General features: G+C 32.8%; 3 protein-coding genes across 8 annotated transcripts; all 3 read right to left on the bottom strand.

Moving 5' to 3' along the window:
* Nucleotides 1-7,757: 7,757 nt before the first annotated feature.
* Nucleotides 7,758-11,440, bottom strand: LOC112703700 (nuclear pore complex protein NUP50A). 2 transcript variants are annotated; one of them, XM_025755268.2, is made up of 2 exons: nt 10,138-11,440; nt 7,758-9,437 (listed from the first exon to the last, which is right to left on the bottom strand). In XM_025755268.2, exon 2 carries the CDS (start codon nt 9,365-9,367, stop codon nt 8,024-8,026), a length of 1,344 nt encoding a protein of 447 aa, XP_025611053.1. In that variant the 5' UTR covers nt 9,368-9,437; nt 10,138-11,440; the 3' UTR covers nt 7,758-8,023. The 2 variants fall into 2 exon arrangements, with proteins under 2 accessions (XP_025611053.1, XP_025611054.1); XM_025755269.3 differs by having other exon boundaries at nt 7,758-9,609; nt 10,138-10,505.
* A 135-nt stretch (nt 11,441-11,575) lies between these two features.
* On the bottom strand, nt 11,576-21,392 carry LOC112703695 (coatomer subunit beta'-2). 3 transcript variants are annotated; one of them, XR_003154682.3, is made up of 26 exons: nt 20,161-21,392; nt 19,878-19,898; nt 19,651-19,712; nt 19,311-19,365; nt 18,780-18,816; nt 18,347-18,672; nt 18,126-18,257; nt 17,878-18,026; nt 17,410-17,478; nt 17,089-17,239; nt 16,931-16,996; nt 16,305-16,493; nt 15,927-16,067; nt 15,728-15,802; nt 15,439-15,615; nt 15,233-15,324; nt 15,011-15,127; nt 14,422-14,536; nt 14,224-14,295; nt 13,912-14,108; nt 13,703-13,796; nt 13,438-13,544; nt 13,144-13,276; nt 12,774-12,988; nt 12,114-12,179; nt 11,576-11,926 (listed from the first exon to the last, which is right to left on the bottom strand). XR_003154682.3 is itself a non-coding variant. In XM_025755264.3 (26 exons), the coding sequence occupies exons 1-25, from the start codon at nt 20,161-20,163 to the stop codon at nt 12,160-12,162; spliced, it is 2,739 nt and encodes a 912-aa protein (XP_025611049.1). In that variant the 5' UTR covers nt 20,164-21,392; the 3' UTR covers nt 11,576-11,926; nt 12,114-12,159. The 3 variants fall into 3 exon arrangements, 2 of the variants coding, with proteins under 2 accessions (XP_025611049.1, XP_025611048.1); XM_025755264.3 differs by having other exon boundaries at nt 12,850-12,988; XM_025755263.3 differs by lacking the exons at nt 11,576-11,926; nt 12,114-12,179 and having other exon boundaries at nt 12,306-12,988.
* Nucleotides 21,393-21,803: 411 nt separating this feature from the next.
* Nucleotides 21,804-25,047, bottom strand: LOC112703701 (coatomer subunit beta'-3). 3 transcript variants are annotated; one of them, XM_025755271.3, is made up of 9 exons: nt 24,823-25,047; nt 24,321-24,347; nt 24,126-24,186; nt 23,901-23,956; nt 23,747-23,783; nt 23,321-23,646; nt 22,360-22,639; nt 22,206-22,274; nt 21,804-22,100 (listed from the first exon to the last, which is right to left on the bottom strand). In XM_025755271.3, exons 1-8 carry the CDS (start codon nt 24,823-24,825, stop codon nt 22,258-22,260), a joined length of 807 nt encoding a protein of 268 aa, XP_025611056.1. In that variant the 5' UTR covers nt 24,826-25,047; the 3' UTR covers nt 21,804-22,100; nt 22,206-22,257. The 3 variants fall into 3 exon arrangements, with proteins under 3 accessions (XP_025611056.1, XP_072056097.1, XP_072056098.1); XM_072199996.1 differs by having other exon boundaries at nt 23,901-23,996; nt 24,125-24,186; nt 24,823-24,958; XM_072199997.1 differs by lacking the exon at nt 23,901-23,956 and having other exon boundaries at nt 24,125-24,186; nt 24,823-25,044.
* Between the last annotated feature and the right edge of the window lie 30 nt (nt 25,048-25,077).

Below are 25,077 nucleotides of genomic sequence, written 5' to 3'. Positions count from 1 at the left end.
TATCCATTTTCTATGAAAAAAAAATAAATTATTTTTTGAAAAAATATCCATTAACAAAAATTTTATTTTTTATCAATAAATTTTGCTTACCAAAATATCCTTTAATAAATTATTCTTTTATTAATTCAATTGTATTTTTAACGAAATATTTTCAAAAAAATTAATAATTAAATTATTTTTTTCTAAGATACCTATTTTTCAATAATTTTTTAATTATTAAATTGTGATTTTACTAAAATTTTTGTTAACAATTATTTTTATATTTACTATTAATTTTTTTATATTAATATATATTATTTTAATATTAAATAAAAAAATCTTACCACTGGTAATATGTATAACAATTAATATTTATTGATATTGAAAAATAATCTTACTAAAATTTTTTATTTAATGTTAAAATAATATATAGATATCGAAAAATTAATAGTAAAATATAAACAAATTGTTAACAAAAATTTTGGTAAAATTATAATTTAATAATTAAAAAATTATTAAAGGATATTTAAAAAAATAACATAATTATTAAATTTTTTAAAAATACAATTTAATCAATAAAAAAATAATTTATTAAAGAATATTTTATTAAGCAAAATTTAATAATAAAAAATAAAATTTTTGCTAATGAATATTTTTTAAAAAAATAATTTTTTTCTTAAAAAATGGATAAAGTTAACATTAGTTAACACAAAAAGTTTAAAATGGATTAAAAATGAAGTTTTTTAAAAGTTAGAAAGGAGGAAAATATACATTTATAAGATAGAGAAGAGGAGAGTGTCATTTTAGCATCTCACAGAGGAGGGGAGTGAAATTTTCTCTAAAATTAATTATTAATATATTTATATATAGATACGTATATAATTAATTTTTTTTAATATATATTTAACATGATTATATATTTATATTATAAATCATATCGTATCTGTAATTTTCACGAGAATCTATCATGCATTCTCCCTATTTTAGTTAATCCAAGCTAAATCTAGCTTTTAAAAAAATAAAAATAAAAGATCTTGCTTTACCAATAATGTTAGTACTTAGTTTCTTACTGTATATATTATGGTATATTGGTATACATCGATCCTCTCCAATCAAACTTTCTAATTTATAGAATGTGACGATATTCAGCATTGAATTTGGCCTATATATAAATTAATTAATAAAGTTTAATTTTAATACCTTGACGTACTAAAATATTTTTTATTTTGAGTCAAAATAAAAAAAAAATACAATTAGACATAAGTTCAATAATAAAATTAAAGACTTTGTTAAATAGATAATAACTTTTGTGAACAATGTGAACAATAGATTTTAAAATTGGCCCAATAAAATAAAAACACATTACACCCCTAAATTACTCATCTAAATCTTAATATTAGGATAACCATTCCATCCATCTGTATACAGAATAAATTAAACATTCGATATATCCATCGTTCATATTGTCTAATATTTTCATTATTTACCTATATTTTTTCTAAAATTAAATAGTATATATGTTTGATGACTACATATATAATCACGTACAAGTTAATTTCCAACTAATTAACTAACTATATATCATTACTATTAGTTTCACCATTAACAGTTTCAGGCCTGGATTCACTACTGATGCATGCTCCATTAATTACTTGATATTAAGAATTTTAAGATCAGACATGCATCAATTCACCTATCACTACTAATGCATACAAAATCAACTCATGATCATATATAATAATAGTGAAACCACGATCATAAATAATAATGAACAACTGATCTAAGAAAAAGTAAAACCCCAATAACCAACTTATGGAAATTAAAAGAAATGTGAATATCATTCATCATTATTATACCATGCATCAGTTTGGGAAAAGTACGTACGTACAAGACAAATCAGAAAGCAGAGAAAACTAAAATTGCTTCAAAGCAGTAACTAACTCGATTAAATGAATGAATGAAGAACATAGCTTCAAAACTGTTTGTCCTATTCTTTTGCAATCTCTCTTCCAAATTCACTCTCTTCCTCTTTTATCCTGTCTTTTGGACACACGTAAAGTTCATGCGGACGACATTCTTAGTTCTAGGTTAGTAAATAATAACTTAGGGTTAAATTTTTTTCTTACTTAGAGTCAGTTTTTTTTAGTTAGCGTAACTGTTGACATGTTAGTTAAAAGAGTTCCGCTAGGGAACTAACTAGGGTCTAACCAACTTCTGCCAATTTTTTAATGGATCTGATTTCAAAATTCGTCTTAACAAAGATAAATTGATATATATGGATGTTTCTTCTACTAAACATTATGATATCTTTTTTTCATACTAAATAGGTATTTTTAATATATTTTTTGAATTTTTTGTATTATTAATGTGGATATTTCTATTTTTTTAATAATTATATGATTTTTTTTTAAATCTTATAGTTGAATATTTCTTTTGTAAAGCATTAGGATGCTTTTTTTATATTAAATAGATTTTTTTTATATATTTTTGCAATTGTTTAAAAATAGCTCGTGCTCCATCACTCATTCTTCCTTGATTATGGGTGACTTTAGCACCATCACCAACCACCTAAAAAAATTGGAGGTGGCATTGAATCAGCAGCTTTCATTGTTAGTCTCACATATTTTATTGATAGCAATGAGCTGCACGACCTTGGCATGGTGGACAGGCCTTTCACGTGAACTAACAGACGGAGGAAGGATGCACTGGTTGAAGAAGTACTTGATAAAATGCTAGCATAACAGGGTTGGATTGATCTTTACGATTCAGATGCAGTGTTTCAATTATTAGGAAATAACTCAAATAACTCCCCAATCCTATTAGACTCAAGCCCTTAATCGAAACGAAGTAAGAGGAGGTTCAAATTTTAGGAGAGGTGGTGTGGCATAGAGGAAGTTAAAAATCTAGTTATGGATGCTTGGAGTTCCCAAATTGAAAGCTCAACTATGTTCATTTTGACTCAAAAGATGAAAGATTTACCGCCACAAAATAGTCAAATGGCAGTAAGAGACCAGACAAAAAGACAAGGAGGTACATTGATGACCTTCTTCTTAAGAAGTTACTCGAGATGCGCTTTATTGGAATAAATGAGTATTCCAAAAGAATCGGTCAAGAACAAGATCGTCTTCATGTATAGTTTTGTTTCTTTGGCGGCGAACTTTTTGAGGGAGAGAATTTGTGTGTATTGTTGTTGGGGGTGTGCAGGTTAATATAGAAGAGAAGGAGAAGGTTTTTATAGTTTTTAATTAGGTTTAATTAATCAGTTTCTAATTATTTAAATTTTGAATTTAAAAAATTTAAAATTAATTATTAATAATTATAATTAATTGAGTTGTTCAATTTTTGGCTGGTTACACACTTGGTTCCCTATACTTTTCCTAGTTAAAATAATTAGTTATAGATTGTTTGTTAGTTAGAGTTACAGAGTTACTAATGACATGTTAGTTAGATTTACTGTTAATTATTTTTCATGTTAGTTAAAATTTGTTATGTAATTATTTTTAAGTATAGTTGTTGTTTATTGTCTATAACTTGTTAATTAGTATAACAAAGTAAATTGTTAGTCAGTTTAGTTAGAATAATTAGTTTAAGTTGTGACTCAGAAGGTAATTAGTAGAAGAATTAATCAAGTTAGGTTGGATGAGAAAAAATTTGATTTGAAAAATTTAGAATTCAGTTAGTTATTAATTAATTAATTAGGTAGTTGACCGCGTCAGTTAGTTGGGACAGAATTAGAATTATTATATTTATAAGCCAAGTCAAATAATTAAATATAATTTTTTATTTAATAATTTGGTTAAGGTAAAAGGTGAATTTAGTGTTTGTAATTTTATTTTACTGGATTATATTTAGATGGAGGAGCAGCTGTTAGGTTACGAGGGTAAGATGTATAGACTGGATCACGCTAAACACATTGCTGACAGGTTTGATAGAGTGATACACTTTTTTTAAGTGTTTTTTATTTTGTTATAATTAATTAGTAGTGAAACTCTAATTTTATGTGCTAACCGCCCGTTGCTTTGCTTTGCTATCATCGAGTGGCATCAGGTGGACCAAGTCGTATGTCAGTTCGGTGGCCTGCAGCACATTCCGACTAGGCCATTGAACATAGACGACATGCACAGGTTGGATGGTCGGTTTGGCTGCAGAGAGTGGTTCCCGCAGCTTCTCGGTGGCTGGCATGAGTTGTGGGATGCTCGGGTCCACCATCATCTGCCTATACACCATCATATAGACCTGTGTCCATCGCTCGCATACATAACTTGATACCTTCAGTAGTTTTCGTAAACTCCCCTCGGCATTCAATGCACCATCAATATATTTGTGTCTGTCTGAAATCACTAAGATCTCGGGTTGTGGTGTGACATGCTCCCACAAATACGATAGAAAGAACGACTATGTCTCTTTTGTCTCACCCTTGACAACGGCAAATGCAATAGGCAGAATATTTGCGTTCCTGTCTTGAGCTATCACCATCAGTAAGGTCCCACCGTATTTACCATATAGGTGAGTGCTATCAATAGAAATAAGTGGCTTGCAATGCTTGAAAGGCTCAACACACGATAAAAATGTCCAAAAGACCCGATGAAACATGATAGTATCTGTGGAACTAGGTCAAGGCTGAGTCACCAGTTGCACCCAAGTACCTAAAGAGCCAAACTTAGTTGCCTACTTGTACACATCTGAATTTTTTAACTGTGAATAACAAAGATTGAAATAAATCTTACCTGGCAAGTACATATACATCGCAAATAACCAACGATGAAACTCGTTGTATGATTTCTCCCAATCGCCTTATATTCTGGCGATCACTCTTTTTTTTGCAACCTAAACCTTTCTATAGGACGCCTTGTAACCAAAGTGATTCTCCACACCTCTTTGGAGAACCCTGATGCAGATTGTTGGATCGACTTTGACCATCATGAAGATGTATTGCGCAATCACCTTCGAATCCAACCTACCATGGTCTTGTCCCATCGAAGTTTGCATGCAAGAACGAGCCCCTTGTATTTCCTAATCTCTCACTTTTCTTGCTTCCGGCGATACGATATGAGTATGCTCCAATTACAACCGGTGCCGAACTGGATACATTGTGCATTGTATTTGTACCTCAAATGGTCACTCTCTTCTATTCTGTAATCCATAGCCCTCCTAATGCTGTACTGCTTAACTGCCAACATCATTTCTTCCTTGACTTTAAATTGTTGTCCAACCTCAAACTCATTGCTTGGATCATCTTCTGGACCTCCCTGGGTAAACGACCAATCCGAAGTCATTGCATCGAGATTCAACCTCGTGAAATGATTCGGCGGTCATATGGTCGAGAGATGGTGGGCTGTGTAAGAGCGATCTAAGCATCACTGTAATAGTTCATCTCTTCTTCCTTGTCACCATCATCGGGAATTTCAGCTGGTTCTTCATCAGCATCGTCTACGTCATCGGGGGTTAACTTTATATTGATCTATCATCGGATCTCTAATAGCAGAACCATCATAACTTTCAACCCCATCGTCCATTAAGTCAGCATTACAAGCTTCAATATTAGACCCCTCCTGACTTCCCTCGGGTGGCATATTTAGGCCACCATAGTTCTTCTGATAGTTCGTTTAACAGCTCCACTCAACGGACTATTATCAGCCAACGAGATACATGAATAATTTCAACAGGTGAATATTTGTCCATCGGTTGTGCCACGACCGTATGAGCTGTACGTCCTCGTCATCGCACAAACAGTACCTAATTCAACACAACAAACGTATTCTTCACAATCGTTATCTCATAAATATAATAGTAACAGAGACAATACGAGTGTAACATACCTTTTATAAAACAAACTGCCATCTACTTCGATCGGATATCTATAGTAAATCTTTCACCCCTTTTTTCCTCTTGCTGCCCGCAGAATACAATATCAAATTCTTCAAAACTGTTAAATTGTCAACCTCCGGTGTCATATAGGTGAATATCGATTGTCCCAATCTAAAAATTATAGAACCTTCTTCGTCGTACACTATTTCACCATCCTAACAAATGGATAACAATGGATTCCTCGACATCGTAGAGAAAATGTCAACCTTAAAAATAAAAACCAATATTGTGCTTTAATAATCTACTCTTCAGCAGCCATGCTTTTATTTTTGAAATCCAACATATAGTTCGCCGGGGTGCAGCGAACTCTATATAAATTACGGACGTAGTAGTAGTACTTCAACTTTATTTTTCTTTCTCTCTTATATTTCTTTCTATCTTTCTTTCTTTTTTTGGATATTTAGAGCAATTCCAATGGGCAAATGTTGAGGCCTTATTTTCTGACAAAAGCAGAGAACCACCATTGGAGAGAAGAGTTGAGTTCCTGCACATATTTCAAGGTGAAGGAGTCCCTCTAAACAGGGACTCCAATCAACCAATAATAACTTGCCACTTGACAAGTTATTAAAAAAAAATATAAATCTAAAATAATTAAATAATTATATTTAATTATATTAAATAATTAAATAATAATTAAATTAGTAATAATTATAATAAATAATTATATTAAATAATTATATTTTTATTTAATTAATAATTTATATTAATTATTTAAATAATAATTAATTAAATAATTAAATTATAATTAATTTATTAATAATTAATTAGATTAAATAATTAAATTTCTATTTAATTAATAATTTATATTAATTATTTATATCATAATTAATATTAAATATTATTTATATTATTATATTAAATTATAATTAATTAAATTTACCTACATTAAAAAATAAATTTAATTTTTACATCTTACAAAATAATTTTTAGTTGAGTTGGTTATTTTTATTTTTAAAATTTAAAATTAGCAGTTGTAAATACAAAACTATAAATTAGTGTAATTTCGAATTATATATTATGTATTATTATTATATATGAATTTATTTAATATTAATATCTTTTAATAGTAAATTATTTTTAAATTTATAAATTTAAATAATATTATTGAAAAAAAATTAATTACATTAATTTCAAGTATTTTAATTAATTAATTAAGTGGGACCACAACAGGCACTAAAGTCAGTTCCTCCTAATGGAGAAGAGAGAGATGCTTTGAGTTCCTCTTTACTGTTTATGATGCAAAAACTGATGTGAAGTTACGTTTTATGACAGGTGGACTATAAACAGGAACTGGGATGAGTTCCCTACTGAAGATGGTCTTATAGTCTCTGTATATTGCGTTTAAACCAATTATACTCGTGCACAAAAGATAAGTCATGTGTGATAATTCATATAAAAACAAGAAGTTAAAAAGAATGTTTAAAGAAAATTTGTTAATTAATAAAATAAAAATATAAAAATAAAATATTAAAAATCTAATATTTTTTTTTAGAATTACCATCACTAAGACAACTAATTAACAGATTATAGGAGAAAGTAAAATTTAATTAGTAATGAATCTAAAGAAAGAATCTTGGTAGAAAGTTCGACAAAAAGCAATAATTAATTTTTACAACTAAATTAATCTAATATAATTAGATTCTATTATTAGATTTTATTAATATATATTATATATAAATACATATATTATTTAATTTATTTTTAATATATATTTTATATTTTTACATATATCATATGAGTGACTTATTTAATAATTAATTTATTTAATACTAATAATTATCATCAAGAAATGAAATATAATCATTGATGTTAATTACTAAGCATTCATGCAAAATGATCTACCTTCCTTGTCCCTTGAAAGTTGAATCGCCCAAGGTATAGGGGCAAAATAGATAAAGACGTCCGCCAGGTTCAGGAAATAGCAACAATATTGATCGTTTCAGTGTTGGAGAATTTGGGTAATACAGTCTAAAAAATCCGAGATTTATCCAAAATTAAGTTCCATTATCGCTTGGAGACTTGACTTAAACTAACATACAACTACTTAGAAATATATGATAGTAGACTCTGCCACACAACGGCAAAATGAACTATGAATGGAAAATTTTTCTTGTCATAGTAAAGCAGCATCCATCTAGCACAAAAGTGTGAGACACTTTCTGGACCAATAATTTTCTCAATCATCAGATGCCTTTGGAGAATTTTCTGGGGTCTTGAGAGCTGTTGTTGATGTTGCAGCACCACCACCCTTATCCTTATGTGCCGTGATAGCAGCTTTAAACTCCTCCACAATGGAAGGGTCCTTGAACTTCAAGGCAAATGTTGAAAGACCAACTTTTCCTTCTGTGGCACTGTTGATGCATGCAAATGTAACACCCTTCTTCTCCATATTTGTGAGCTTCATATCTGGGTAAAGACGAGCATTCAAAATCAGTCTATAATTTCCCCTAGACCTCATAAGAAGTCTTGCTTTTTCTTCGCCAGTTGTAACATTAACTTTCAGTTCTCCCTTTCCTCTTTCCTTCCAACTTCCATCAACAAATTCAAACAACACTGAATCTGCATTAAAAACCACTTTCTCATTCTCTTCACCGGTTTCAACCACAACCTCCTGCAATGCTGCAAAACCACTTCCCTCGCTCTTGGAAATAGCAGAGGATGCGGATACCCCAAAAACAGAACTTCCATTGGTGGATAAACCCAGACCAAAAGGCTTGTCATTTTTTGTACCAAAGATAGAACCTGACCCTTCACTTGAAACAGACCCAAATGAAAACGAAGTAGAAGAGAAACCAGTTCCAGCAAGACCTGTGAATGCATTTCGGCTACTTGAGAGCTGTTGAAATGACTTCAAATGGCCACCTTCAGCACTTGGTTCTGCACTCTCAACTTTCTCATCGCCATTATCAGTGCTATCTTTCTTATCCTCGTTTCCAGTATTACTTTCAGCAGCAATCTCCTTACTTGCAGCATCCTTCTTCTCCTCAACTTCATTTTTGTCGACATCTTCACTATGTTCCTTATCTGCCTCAGATTTATCAACAGTACTCTCCTTTTCTGCAGCATGCTCCTGATCTGCATTGCTTTCTTCTGCAGCATCGTTCTTTGCAGCAGATTTGTCCTCTACTGTATCAGTTTTACTCTCCAATTGCTTAGTTTCTTCATCCTTAGCTTTCTCAGAATCCTTTGACGTAGCATCATTGCCATTTGAATCATCTGCACCACTGTTCTCACCAGCTGATTGTTTTTCAGCAGTAGGTTCAACGGGATTAGCACCGGAGTCAGTGGGAGTTGTCAAGCGTATCCCTGCAAATGGGTTTGAAGAAGGAGCAGAATTGTTCTGTTGGCGACGAACTTTGACTATCCTTCGGGTTGCCAGAACCTCATCACTAGCTCTCTTGAAAGTGCCAGTCTCATGTTCAGGGACATCTTCCCCATCATCAACAGGAGTATCTTTAGTGAGCTGCACTCCGGCGGTCCTTTTCTTTGAAGGTGGAAGGGCATTCTCAGCATCCCCCATTGAAGCAAGGTGTCAGTAGTGAACTATAACTTAAGAACTTTTATTTTACAAACTCGTGGTACAAAAATGGCTGCAATAAAAAAGGTGAATTTCTCACTCCTTCCTTCTCAAAATACAAATGGAGTGTAGTATTCAACATAACCAAATTACTTGAATAATGGCATAATATGCATCACACAGAATCCTCATAGCAAACTTAATGCTATCTCGCAAACGACTTCCATATGCTAAGAAAAGACCACCTAATAACACCAGAAATTAACACAAAAAAGCATAAACCCAGCATGTACCTGTCCTTACATAATTCATTTGTACCCATGATTTGGTCCCATTCACAAAGCAGAGCAATTTCAAAAAGAAAAGTAAAACAACAGAGCTCAAAAGATCGGACAATTATTCCAAATGAATATATATTGTTACTATTAGATAGCGACAAATTCCGAATAAATAACTAAAACACCGAATTCTCAAATACCATATTTTCAGACTTCGACATGTAGAACCCTAAAATAATCCCATCAACGCCCTATACTCATATAAATACGCCGAGACAAAATCAGCGATAAGAAGATTAACAACCTCCAGTTCCAAAAAAAAAAGTAACAAAATAATTTGAATCTCAAAACAAGCAAAAGATGTCGAAAGCAATACTACGATTATGCTAATATCAGAAATAGCAAGAACATATATTAAAAAAAAAAAATCTCGGGCATGTAGCAGTGATAGTATCAAATAAGAGTAAGAAGGAGAGGATAGTATATGCTACTTACAGGGAAAACAAGAAACGATGGTGGGCGATTGTGTCGGTAGCTTTGGGTTTCAGGGAATTGAGTGAAAATCTGTTATATGGTTGTGAAGAGTGAGAGGAAGCGATGATTGATTGCAGAGAGAAACGGTATTTGGAAACCCTAAGAAGATGGAAAAGTGAAAGAGAGAGGGGAAGAACATGATATAGCCGCAGCACCCAATATAATCAATCACTCACACAGCTGGCACCACCATCCTTTTTTTTTATTCCTCCTTTGAACAAAAAATTGAAGGGTTAAGAAAGAAGCCTAGTCCAGACCAGACACACACACACAAACACTTTGCACTGGATCCGGTGTCTATTTTTTCTTCTTAAATCCAAATGTCCACTCAATTCATGTAGTATAATTGTGACTTGTGAGTATATAATATAACTATACATCCTAACTTGCTAGTGAATAGCGATAGTGTGATGGGGATTTTTTTTCATCAGATAATATATCTATTTTTTTTCTTCATAAACCTCCCTTTTACAAGAGGTTAATTGTATATTATGATGATCCTTAGTCACACTTTATAAATAAATACAAAGATATTAGACGTAACAATTTAAATTTTAGAAGAGAGTAATGTATTTTCTTAGAATTAGATGAAAATTTCTATCTTTATCACATCTCAACATGAAAATAGTATAGCAATTTTCTCACGAGTTTAATTTTTATAATGCATTGAGCCATTGATAGTTCAAAATAATTTATTTGTCACTTAATTATGTATTAACAACATTTAACACTTCAACTATTTTATTTGGTTACTATCATATTAGCAAACATTTAATGGCTCTTTTATGCACGTGGAACTTAAATGACATAAATACGGAACTATGATATTTGAAAAGAAATTTACAGAATAAGCACTTTTCTTCAAAAAAAAAAAAAAAAAACTCCAGTCCTTTTGTAATTTTGAAAAACGCCTTAAAAATGCTAATTGGCTTCTATTAATAATACGTAAAACTTTAGCACTTTATTTTCGAAGTTAAAATTTTGATCATCTACTAATTTTCTATTTAACTTCCATATGTATTTCTATTATTAAATTGCTATTTTTGAGCTTTGTATTTTAGTTATAAATATTATAGTGAGCCACTTCTACAATCATAATTTTATCATGGTTAATATTAATAATTTTGGTAGCATTTTTCATAGAATGAGCCAACTGATGCCACATCTATCCAACCCTAGTTCAATCATTCAGCAGATGAACTGCCTGCCATGTCAAGTACGTTCTTTTAGATTAAAGACAACCAAGCTCCATGTATAGTTCTCCATTCTACGAATGCACATGGAATATATGGGAAACATTTCCAGTTTAATCGGAAAATTAGAAAGATAACTCTTCATATATGTATCGATTTCAAACATTACAGGAGCTTGGGAAGGCATGGTGTCAATAGATGCTACATCGGGAAAGAATCATTATTGTTCTGTATTAACTATTAACCATCCAGTGATCCACGTTTTACAGTCCATGGATATGTAAAATTTAGAAGAAAATGCTCAAGAGAACAACTAGCTAAAATTTAAACAGGCAACCATCATTCAGCTTTTTCTACATTCACACTGGCACGAATTATATTGAGGTAGAAACCTCAAAAGAATGTGATATAAATCCTATTAAGTTGTAACTATCTGAACCTAAAGAATATTGTTATACCGCGAGCAAAATGACAAAATTCAGGCCACTAGAAAACCACAACACCAGGAAACAGAAACAACCAGTCCGCATACTCTCATTATGGTCCCGTGAGGAGACCTGCATTTAAATGAATTAAAATGAAACTAAGGCCGCCACAATAGGGAAAGAAAAAATGTAGCTGGAACCGAAGTAGGAAAGAAGTAGTTTATCAAACAAAATGGTGTAGCTGCAAATGCGGAAAAAGTAATTTAAAATTGCTAGATATGATGTTGAATGCAGTACAATATCGAAATTTTATTCTAACCTCAGACAAACAGCCCAGAAGCTGGAACCGACTGTCTTGATGGGACCTAGTGACGTGGCGCAAGCACTGTCAACAAAGATGAATCTTTATGTGAGGACTAAAGCTTTCTTGAGGTGACATTCACAATTGGGTCAAAAGTTATGGTATAAACACAATATCATAACAAAATTAAAGTTCACAACAAAATAGACATAACAAGAAAAAATATTTTTAAGTTTGTCAATGATTCAACTAAAATATCCACTTTGTATTCGAAGGGCACACTACTAGGAACCAGTAAGACCAAGACTGGTAGAACTTTTACATCATTATGAATATGATATGCCCCAAAATTCATTAGTGATGATGTTAACCTCAATCATTTTATGCATCAGCAAGATTTCCTGGGGCAACTTAAGAGAGGGAAAGACATGCAATGAGCAATAAAATGTTATAAACTTCCAAGCCAAACTACATACAAAATCGTGACAACATAGCTCAGAGTTAGATATTTTGATCAATTATTCACTTATTGACAACGGACACCCTAATTATGGTGAAATATGACACACTAATAACCATAAGCAGCTAGTATTGGTAGGACTCAAGTGGAAGTAGTAGTTATAGTAAAAATAGTTAGGTGAGGGAGTTAGAAATGGCACTTCAGAAACAATTAATCACCAGAGACAAAATTTCGATTTTCACACCACCCCAACCAATTGCTTTTAGGCTGACGGGCCTCCTTCATTATTCGTACCCCACTCTTCTTCAGCCTCGTTACCATTAACGAGTACTGCACCATCTGTAGAATCGGCATCCACTACAACTGCCTCTTCTTGGCTTCCTTCTTCTCCATTATGCTCCTCCTGTGCCTCTGTATACTGCTCTTCTCCATTCTGTTCAGTCAAACGAAACAAAATGAACAAAAATAAAGCAAAAATCTAAAACCACCACTAGGAATCTACTCAGGTATTCAATTGGCAGTACAAGGCATACATATGAGGAACTTTTTTAAGCTTTTGTGTGGCGTTAGCCCTATATATCAATTTACCTCATGGTTAGAGTCCCCATTCTCAAGAGGCTCCTCGCCTTCGTCAATCTGCATGCTTCTAAAAGCTTCAACAAGGCTTATATGTGATTTATCTGCATGGCTGATGTACTGCTCCGCATGAGGGTAAACATTCCTTAAAAAAATAAAAAAATTAATAGTAAGTATTTGTACACAGCCTAATCAGACCAACTACAAAGCTTCCAGAGACATGCAAATAAATAAATCAATCATATATATATATATATATATATATATATATATATATATATATATATATACATTCTCTACACTGACCTTGTTGCTGCAGCCTTAGATTCAACAGCAAGTGCAACTTGCCAGTCTTCAAATAAATTTGGATATTCCTCAGGATCAGCCAATGATTCAGCAGCTTTTGGATTAACCTGCATAAAATATCAAATACATGAGAGAAATATACAATTGCTCAATCCAGAACTCACAATCCACAAGGAAATTGAATAAGACCAGAAGTTCCTTCCATGGATCATAAACTTCCATCATGATTCATGAGTAAATACTATATATCTGAGTCATTAATTACCTTATTAAGATCTTTTCTCCAAATTGCTACTATCTCTGAGACCTTGCTTGGGAGGTAAGATCGAGCCATTAAAGCTGCCTCTGGAATCCGATTGCTGCAAATAGCATAACTTAGCTATATATTACTGCAGTAGACCTAACACCCCTCCCTTCCCCTCCCCTCTCTAGTAGTAACGTCATAGAGGAAAAGAAGACACTATTGAAGATTACCTCTCTATCAACAGTTGAAGGCAGTCTTCCACTCTACCCAACATAAACAAGCAAAGGAAAGCAACATTGTTCTTCCCTTGCTCTTTAGCAAGGGTTGCAAGTTTTGATATTCCTTCGGCATCTCCTAAAGAAGAATACAGCAGTAACAACCCACTCAAATCCATCGCATGATTCAAACAATCCTCAGCCATATCTAACTGCAAGACAACAAGGCACTCACTTCAGAATATTTTGACATGGATAGTTAGGAATGAAATTCAGCTTAGGTGTTGGAGAAATACAATTTAAGTTTCAAATAACATAGAAAAGTACCCTTCCACTAGACATAGCTAATTCTCCCAACTGCTTCCATTTAGACTCACTCTGCACTTCTGTTGCAATACTCTGCAGCGAAAGAGGGCGAATATTATTCATGTGAACCACAGATATAGAAATTTGATTACCAAGTTAACAACTTTTACAAGCCAACTAATATCTCTTTGACTCTTTGTAGGTACTACAAGAGCAAACCTTTGCAACTTCTAATCTTCCAAGCTGTATTGCTAGTTCAAATCTGTAATCAGGGTCAGTAGCTACTTCAAGAGCCTCCTCTATCATCCCCCGTGATTCCAAGAATCGAGCCACACTACCAAAAATCAAGTATTTCAATTAGGATGCACATACATACCAGCACTGAGTACCTAAATTTATAACTGAAATTTGGAATTTAAATAAACAATACAAGGCCTACTAAAAGAAGAAAAAAAAATCAAGATGCAAGGCAAACTATGGATTAATATCATACAAACATGACAAGAAAATATAATGATGGACAAGAAGCCTCTAGAGATTACAAGTTAAATGCAACAACTTGGACAAGATTATTCGTTTCGGCACCCCAGTGGGTTGAACCCCTACTAAAGGGATCAAACCAAACATTTTTTGGGAACAAACAGAGAGACACTCACAGGGAATGTAACATATAATTGCATTAAAATTATCTAGATATGCATTTAAAGCATAATTCTGCAACCAAAAGTCCAAAACCACTTTAACACATCTCTCCACAATGAAAGGAAAATTGCCATTGTTTTATAAATGAATGCAGCGGAGCTACTACCTGTTAAGATGCTCCTTAGGAATTGATGGTAGGACTTCATTGGCCCTTTCAATATCACCGCGCATAACTAATGTCTTGTACTCAATCAAGCTTAAAAGCAGTGTGTATCCCATAACACTGACAATAATTGATAGATAATAAAAAGTCAAGTTAATGCATTTTAAATGATCTGAAATTTCCATTTTTTTTTCTTTCGTTTGATATGAAATGAACACCACTTACTTAAACTCTTTGTCAATCAGATATACCCGGCTTTGGTTTGCAAGGTAACCCAATAAATACATAGGGCGGTCCAAATGAAACATTGTTGTTACCTGAATTCACAATGTCATTCACCAAGAGATCTCATATAATCCTTGACATTCAATTGTAAAAATAATAGATAAAAAATTATTCTCTTTTAGCCTAGAAGGGACAAGAATTAGTACCTCGCCACCAACACAGTAATTCAGTCTCCAAGAGGAATTGTTGTAGATAAAGCAATCCCCAACCCAAATGCCTGTCCTGACACGTTCACTCATCTCATGAAGGAGCTCAAAGGCATCTTCAACACCTTCATCATCTACAGGTCTTCCACTAACTAAATGTGAAGCAACTATGTCACGCTGCAATCATGAAAGTTAAAATGTTTACAGTGCTGCCACCTGTATGATGCTTCCAAATATTCTTTCAGCCAAAGTTTAAATGGGAAAAATGTGTAGTTCAGAGAATCCTCACATTGTACTTCAGGATATAGAATGATGTATCACTAGCAATTGTGACAAGATCACCACTATCGGCCCAGTAGAGGTTCTGACACAACACAAAATAACAAAAAAAAAACGATGAACAAGGAGATGTAGAGAAGTAAAAAGGAAAGGGGCAGCAATAACAATAAAAGCAGAAAACTAGATCACCTAGTTAAAAAAGCACTCACTTTCACATTGACATCAATCCGATAAATTAACCTGCATTCTGCCCAATCATAAAAGCAGATGAAATCATTTGAGCACATCGCTAATAAAGTGCCTCCAAAAATACGTTCTGCTGAAAATGTTGGTCGGACACTCCTCTTCTCCTGAAATACCCATATTTAGACTCCAACTAAAATTTCCAGACGGAAAATTTATTTCATGCAGAAGACAGCTAGAAATAAGAAGATTTAAGTATTTACAACAGCGGAAGCAGCCCATGCAAAAATAACAATGAAAAAAATAACCTAGCCTTCATCCTTTTAGAAATAGCAAGCATTTGTTATTTACCATCACAATTACGATTAAAAAGTAAATAAAGTGTACAAACAAAAAGTGCAAACCTGGAAATTTTTGTTGAAAATTTTGATCTTTGATGTGCTTTCTCTGACAGCATACTCTCCATCAGAAGACCAAACAAATTCGAGAGCTGAACCAAAAGACCTATTTCTCCATGCCAATGCAGTGTATATAATATACTCACCATCTCCACATACAACAACAAATCTCCCATTTGGGTTGTGCTTTAAGTTCTGAGAAAAATTAATCAACAATCAACCATCACTCAAAACAGAATCAGAATAGTTGAAACAGTAGTAAAGAATATTAATAGAAAGCTCACTTCTTTTAATATAAATTGTGCAACACAGAAATAGCTTAAACATATTTATGTTATACAATTACATCCTTATAGATTAAGTTGTTCAATAGCTCAATTTCAATTTATAACATTACATAATAAAATCAAGCTTTCTGCATAGAAGCACAACAAAACTGCCGGTAGGCTTCAGGAAACATGTGGAAAATACGGCATAATAAATCAGGAAAAACATGCCAATCATTCATTTTCAAAATCCCACAAAGAAAGGGTTGTATGATGGGAATCGGGAAAGAGCGTAAACCCTTCAAAAACAGAGGAAGCAGAGCAATAAAATGGAACATCACGTGAGGAAGAAGGATATTAACTCACTTGTGGGTAGAGATCACAAGTGCCCAACTCCTTAACAGCCAAGGGTAACCTTTCTCCATCAGCAACCTAAGAAGCATAGTATTTGCATGTGTCAATAAAATCAAATACTTACAGATTGTTGCATTTTACAGAAATAAGAGTGGAAATTGATCCCATACCTCCACATCTGCTCCTACACTTTTTATATTGACAGTTTGAATTTCATTATGCTTAGCCCAAATAATTTTCCCACTGTTGTCCATGCTAGCCACAGGTACTTCTCGACCAAGTTTAACCATAATAGTCCCTTCATCATAGCCAATCACAACGCTGCAGAGGAAGACAATTTGGTAATTTAGGCCAAGAAGCAAGTGAAAGATAATATAGCAATACTTTATTATTCAGACAACAGCCACTTGCCAATATTCAAATGTGTAAAAAATGACACTCAAACTAATCGCCCAAACCCTTCAAAGAAGGCAGACAGAAAAAACACTCACCGACGTGATCCTTTCATATATCCAATGGCCCAAACCCTTTCAAGACCATAGTTCAATGTGTTCTCAAGCCTGCAAAACATTTAACAAGCCCAAAACATAAAATTGAGGAATTAGTGACTTAGTGTATGTCCTTAGTTTCAAATATACCTCTAATTAACTTAATTAAAATCTTAAAATGTGAAACATATAATAAATTAGAGAAAGAGATGCAGAGCAGAAATAACGATGTACAATCTCTCAGTCTCAATCACTATCTACAACTTAAATCACATCATGCAAAGTGGAAAAAGAATGTGAAGTAACAAGTCAAGTATAACTGCATAGTTTATAAGGCCCTATTATGCAAGACCAATACTCAACCACTGCCAAATTATTCCAGTCCCCATAAGATAGTTATGACAATGGAGAAAAATAAGCCAGAGGAATATGCCAAATAAAACGAGCATAAAGTTAAAGCTCACAGGTTACCTATAAGTGGTAGAGTGCCATATTCGTACTGTACCATCCTCAGAACCAGTAATTATTATAGGAAGCTCCGGATGAAAGCACACAGCAGAAACATTGTGCGTGTGACCTTCAAGGGTCTGGACACAACCTTTGGTCTGATAATCCCATACCTATTTCATAGGTTGTATCCAAGTTAGTCTTATTCATATATATTACACATATGGGCAAATAAATCAAGGGAGCAACAAGAACAAGAATTGAAAGATAACCTTGGCAGTGTGATCATCAGAGCCAGTGATCAGATAAGGTTTGTCACCACCTGTAAAGTAATCAACGCAATTCACACCTTTCTGGTGGGCATCCAATGTAAAATTAGGATCAGGAGAGCCAAGATTCCAAATCTGGTAAGATGAGAAAACAGGAATATCAATGCAGGAGGAAGAAGAAGAAGAAGAGCATAAAATAGATGGAGACAAGATAACATGTATACCTTTATGGTGCGATCAAGAGATGCACTAGCAAAGGTGTTTGTGTCTTTAGGATTAAATGTTACTTGCATGACATAATGAGAATGTCCCTCAAATATCTGGGTACAAACCCAGCCTTTTTCCCAATCCCAAAGCTTAATAAGCATATCATCAGATGATGACAGCACATAAGGAAGTGTAGGATGAACAGCCACACACCGAATGTAATCTGTATGTGCCTCAAATACTTTGACTTTATCCATTGTGTTGTAATTATATACACGAATAAACATATCATCTGCTCCAGCAACAACCCACTGTTTGCGTGCAATAAACTTGGCTGACCTAACTGCAAAATCATATTGTATAAGAGCTCCAAAGTGGCTTCTAAGTAGTAAATTGACTTAGAAAAGCACGCTTCCAGGAAAATGCATCATATATAAAATGTTCACTAACCTGGCAACTCAGTAACCTCAAAAGATTTGGCCATAGTCTGAAATAGCATAAAAGAAATGAGTGTTAATTACACAAGCATTTCTGCAGAAGTTATAATGACCCATCAAATGCAGAAGGGTTGTAAAGAATTTAAATATAAAACTGATGATTTGAAAGCTACAATCTATTAATGCAAATTAATGGATACCACAGAACACACCAAAGTATATAAAATTATAAATGAACCACTAAAAGACATGTTTAAGAAGGAATAAATGAACTGACAAACATTATAAACTGCAAAAACACAAATTGCTGTGTAAAATTCTAAAAAACTGCGAGATTCTTAATAGAAATATAACATGTGTCAGATAGATAACTGGCAAACAAATAGAGAAATCCAGAAAATTAACAAAGTAAATAAACACTACTTTTAAACTAAAACTACTCTTCTCAATATACAGGTTCCAGGCCATCAAGTTATGGTTGAATAAAAGAGGTTACTATCCTTTCTATGGCATTTTGGTTTCTGGGCAATAAAAAATAGCATACCTGAGATTGGAAGTTCCAGATACAGACAGTTCCAGAGTATAAACTTGCAAGAATCCTACATTGACAAGGCAACATCATGCAATTTGTCAAAACATATAATTATGAAGTATGAACTGTTTACAATCAAACTAATTGCCACAGTAATTAAATAATGCCAAAGTAGCCTCATATAGCAAACATGAAAATCACTATTGGTGACTCAAACTATTGTAGATACCAGGTGGACTTGAGCATTATCTAAAGGTGGGAGAAAACATCCAGATATTCCTCGTTATAAAATGAACTTCATATCATACACTATTTCAGAACCACACCAAGTTAGACAAGGATGAGGCATTACCATGGTTCTGTCGGATGTAGATCCACAGATTTTACTCTTTCTGATCTTTGCGCAAGCTTCCTCTGATTGAAGATTAGGAAAACATGTTAGATTGAGTAGCTAGAAAGGCAAATATCCACACTGTGCTTGGACTCCGAGAAATCTAATCTCACTTACGAGCTAATCAGAATTTCTCGTGAGACAAACACGAAATAAACATTGAATCAGAATAACCAACGAAACATTACCTTGATTTCGAGTCTGAGAGGCTGCAAATGCAAGCAACAAATAAACAAAAACGAGTCAATGCACAATTCCACGATAGATCCCATCGAAAATGAAACCATACGAATTAAGTAAGCAAAATTCAGAGCCTCGCATTTTAAGTTAGAGACAGAAAAGCGTTTGAAATTCGTAAGAGCGAACGGCAACATTGAGTAAAACACGAAATCAAAGAGAATTCGGTCCAGATCTAAGGTTGCTAGGAATGTTGAGGCATTTGCGAGAGAACAGATCAAAGAGGAAGCTCACCATTTTTGCAGATTGGAGAGTGAACTAGCGTCGATCGAGATCACTCGTCGGAGATCAGAATCCAAATTCGAACGAGCCCAAAGAGATCGAGCTCAGAGTGAGAGAGAAACGGAAACAGAGAGAGAGAAGGGACAAAAGGCTTTTGTATTATAAAGGGAGCACGGTGTAATTGTGTAAATGTCATTAGAAAGAGGGAAGCGGAACTTTGCAGTTAATGTCAGATTACCAAAGTGCCACTGGGAGTACATTGTCGTGTGCGTTGTCGCACCATATGGAAATGGGGTCCGCCGCAGATCAATTAAATGAACGGTTGAGATTCGAACGAGTGATTCTGTTTGGGCGTTAACAAATTCTGATAAACTAACAACGTGTTTAATGAAGGGTAGCACCGTCACCGGTCACCGGTCACCGGGTCAGTAACGTGATCGCCACGTGGATCATTGGGCCCTCATATTAATATTTTTTACATGCATTGTTCTTTAATAATATTTTACGTATTTCAGATCAAAAGAAGCATTTGTCGGTTGTTTTGAGATTTATTCATGGATTTAACTTCGTAAATGGACAATTTCCATAATGGAGCTTCAAAACTTGAACATTGGTTCACACTATTGTTCTGCAATTATTTTTCTGTATCAACTTAGATGACTTATTTTTCCCTCGTAGTCAATTACACTACTCAGTTAAGCATAAATTGATAAGCAAAGCGGTATATATTAAAGGAAATGTTAGCAGACTTATTTTAATATGTTTAAGATGTTATTGTGAAATGTGGATTAATTTGTTATTGGTACATATGTGATGAGACGTTTAGACTTTAGATTATTTGACTGTTTTAGACTTCGTTTTTACTTAATCTTTAAAGAGATAATTAAAATTATTATTAAACACTAAATTATATGTTACACAAAAATATTATTTACATATTAAAATGAGTAAAGTATCATTTTTATCACCAATGTTTGGAGTAAGTGTCAAAGTTGTCCCTAACATTTCAATCGTCCTATTTAAATCTCTAATATTTTAAAATTGTCTCAATGTTGTCCCATCGTTAGGGATTCGTTAAAAGAACCGACAGCGGGACAAAATTAAGACAATTTTAAAACGTTAGGGGCTTAAATAGGATGAAAACGTTAGGAACAAAAATGATACATAGAAATAAACTTTAATTTTATCCTTCAATAATATCAAAAAATTTTATTGTACATAGTATTCAATTGTTTTTTAATCACATTTAAGTAAATTACACTTAATCACATTACAATAAATTTATTTTTTTATAATTTCATACTTAAAGTTATAAGTTAATATAAAAATATAAAAAAATTATTTAGAATGAAAGTTGTGTGATTAAGTGTAATTTACTTAAAAGTAATTAAAAATAATTAAATATTATATATAGTAAAAAATTGATATTATTAAAAGATAAAATTAAAATTTATTTTTACGTATCGTTTTTGTCCCCAACGTTTTCGTTCTATTTAAGTCCATAACGTTTCAAAATCGTCTCAATTTTGTCTCACTGTCAATTCTGTTAACGGATCCCTAGCAATAAGACAACATTGAGTCAATTTTAAAACGACAGGGACTTAAACGGGCCATTGAAACTATCAAAATTAGTAATTAATAGATATATTATTTAATTTATTTTTAATATATATTTATATTTTAATATATATTTCGTACTAATGGTTGTATATTACAATGGTGAAGAGTCACAACTCAAAGTAGGTGCAAATCATATACTAAAATAACAACTTAAAATACAAACGAAACCAACAGCTGAGTAAATGTTATTCTCTTTCATCTTGTAGCAGCAGCAGCATAGCATTTACTTCCAAAGTATGATGAAGCAGTTTAATTTGCACTTTTAATCTTGTTTGACAGCTTCAATGTTTATCTTAACTATAACAAATCCTTTGTCACAACCAAAAGCAACCCTGCACCAAGTAATGATCAATGTGATTATAACTTATAAGCTAGCAACAAAATGTAAGAAATCAGAAATTTTTCTTAAAAGGAAATTAAAAGTTTGAGGTAATTACCTTGATGATCCTTTCTTGTACCCAATACTCCATATTCTCTCAAGATCAAATTTCAAGGTGTTTTGAAGCCTGCAAATTAATGACAACAATTAAAAATGTTAAAAATGTATCTATATTATTAGATTAGAGAAAATGAGACCTCAAGTAGATGTACCTGTTGTGACATTATCCCATATTTTGACAGTAGAATCCTCTGAAGCTGTTATTATAATTGGAAGCTCAGAATGAGAGCACACTGCTATGACATTGTTTCCATGTCCTTCAAGTGTTTGTACAGAGTTTTTAGAATGATAATCCCACACTTTTGCAGTGTAATCATCAGAACCACTTATAAGATATTCTTTATCATTGCTTATGAAGTAATCAGCACAATTCACTCCTTTCAAGTGTCCATCCAGGGTCAAAATTGGAGCAGAGGAATCAACACTCCAAATCTACAAATGAAGACACAATGGAATCAGAGTGTTAACTACTAATGAGTTGATTAGAGTAATACAAAAACATTTTTCTTGTCTTTATATCTGTATTATTCTCTAACCAGGTTTGTATTTTTATTTTGATTTTAACAAAGAACTAATAATTATCAAAAATACTATTTGTACATAAAAATCAACCATTAAAATCAATCATCAATATATTTGTGTATAAATAGGCTAATTTTTTTTGTTATGGAAGTAAAAGTGGTGATATACTTTAACATTGTAATTTTTGGTATTTTTTAAAACTGTGAAAAGTACACAAATAGGGGGGTCCAATTTCTATACTTCAAATTTTTTAATTTTTTTTAACACAAATTGGACGGTCCGATTTGTGTATCTCTCACAAATCAGACGGTCCGATTTCTGTATCTCTACAAATCGGACGGTCCAATTTTTGTATCTTTAATAAATCGGACAGTCCGATTTCCACTTCTCTAGTTAAACGATTCCACATTTGAGAATAACACCTCAACAATCCACATTTTAAAAAAACATCACTACCACTCCAATATTAAAAATAAAAAGCTCATATAAATACGTGTATATTTTAATTTATTTTTAATATGTATTTTATACTATTGACTGACTTTGGTAGCTTGATTTTGGTAAAAACGTAATGTAGTCGAATAATTATACCTTTAAAGTCCCATCAAGGGATGCACTAGCAAAGGTAGATGGATCCTTGGGGTTAAATGCTACACTCATCACATAATGTGAGTGTCCTTGAAAGGTTTTAAGACAAGCCCAACTCTTCTTCCAATCCCACAATTTTAGAACATTATCATCAGAAGCTGACACAACATATGGCAGGAAAGGGTGCACAGCCAAACTCCTAATGTAATCTGTATGTTCCTCAAATTCTGAAATCTTTTGGCCTGTCTCATAACTGCAGACTCGAATATACTTGTCGTCGGACGCAGCAATAACCCAATTTTCGCGAGCAATGAACTTGGCAGATCTTACTGCAAGCATTAAGAGATGGTGAAATACAGAACAAGACATATACGGAAGGATGCAGAAGATTATGATCTTATTAGACAAATGCTGAATGGTGACAGTTACCTGGTGATTCACTAAGCTTGAATGACTTCTCTTCAGTCTGTCATAGCATCAAAACAAAGGTTAATACAATAATAATGCAATCTTCTTAATAGCTTTTATTAATTAACTATCATCCTTCTTATGCCTAAACTTCAGAATTAAAAAAAATGTTTACCTTTGTCTGATAGTTCCATATAGAAATAGATCCTGAATACAAACCCACTAGAACCCGCATGAATTAAACACCAGATGTATTGTGATAAACTTGTAACTGATGAAAGAAAACTTGATAACTTATGAATTCCCTCATCTCAAATATGCAGGAATTCACTTGAAAATTTGCAAAGAAAATAATTAAATAAATCATTTTTTTGTGTGTCATTAGTCATTACTCATTACCATGGCTCAGTTGGATGTAGATCAACGGATTTCACTCTTTCCGAGTTCTGAACAAATTCATGCTGATCCAGAAGAAATTATGAACGGGAAATATGTTAGAAAAAATAAAAAATGTGTATTAAAGAACAGAATCGAATAGAAAGAATGAAAAGTAGAAAGAAAAAGGATAACATAGAAAATTAGAAAGTAACAATACCTCAAAATCAAGAGAGAGATTCTGCTCCTACAAAATCAAATCACGAGAACCAATTAGCACAAGTTAACACATTATGTCGTCGTTAAGCTAATGCATATATGCATGACCATATAATTGAGAAATGGTGGAAACTTAGCTGGAGTCGACTTCAGGTGAAGTTGATAACTGAGAGCCGTTAGATGATTTGACTAAATTTTCATCTAACAGTTCTCAGCTATGTGAAGTCGAATATACCTGAGTTTCCACCTTGAGAAATACGTAAACTTATTTGGGCAATTTATAAAATTTTTACGTGGATTATTTATTTATTTATCGTAAAAGAAGCTTGGAATTTGGCATGAAAAAATTATATATTTTATAGGTCATAAAATATGAAATTAAGTAGAGTAAAAGATGCACTTGATCATTTTAACTTCATATAACTTATTATTATTATTATTATTAAGAGAATGCAGAATAAAGTAATTAATTAAAAACAGAGAGGGAAAATGAAATAACCCACCATATTATGCAGGTGGTGGCACTAAAAATTCAATTAAGATGTTTATGTTTCTTGAAGTTGAAGTTGCAATTGTAGATAGGAGTAGTGATGAGTGGATGGTGTTTGTTACGTTAACATATATAGTAAAGGATGCTTTGCAATTAAGAAATGGAACAATTCGTTTTCTAAATTCATAGATTTTGCGCGTTAGATTGAGCTTCCGAATTTGATATCCTTCTTCTTAGATTTGGCTTACTAGCTAGCTACAATACAAAG

This window comes from Arachis hypogaea, chromosome 7 (assembly GCF_003086295.3).
Source record: "Arachis hypogaea cultivar Tifrunner chromosome 7, arahy.Tifrunner.gnm2.J5K5, whole genome shotgun sequence".
Classification (NCBI taxonomy): domain Eukaryota; kingdom Viridiplantae; phylum Streptophyta; class Magnoliopsida; order Fabales; family Fabaceae; genus Arachis; species Arachis hypogaea.
This window is presented reverse-complemented; position numbering and strand designations above follow the sequence as displayed.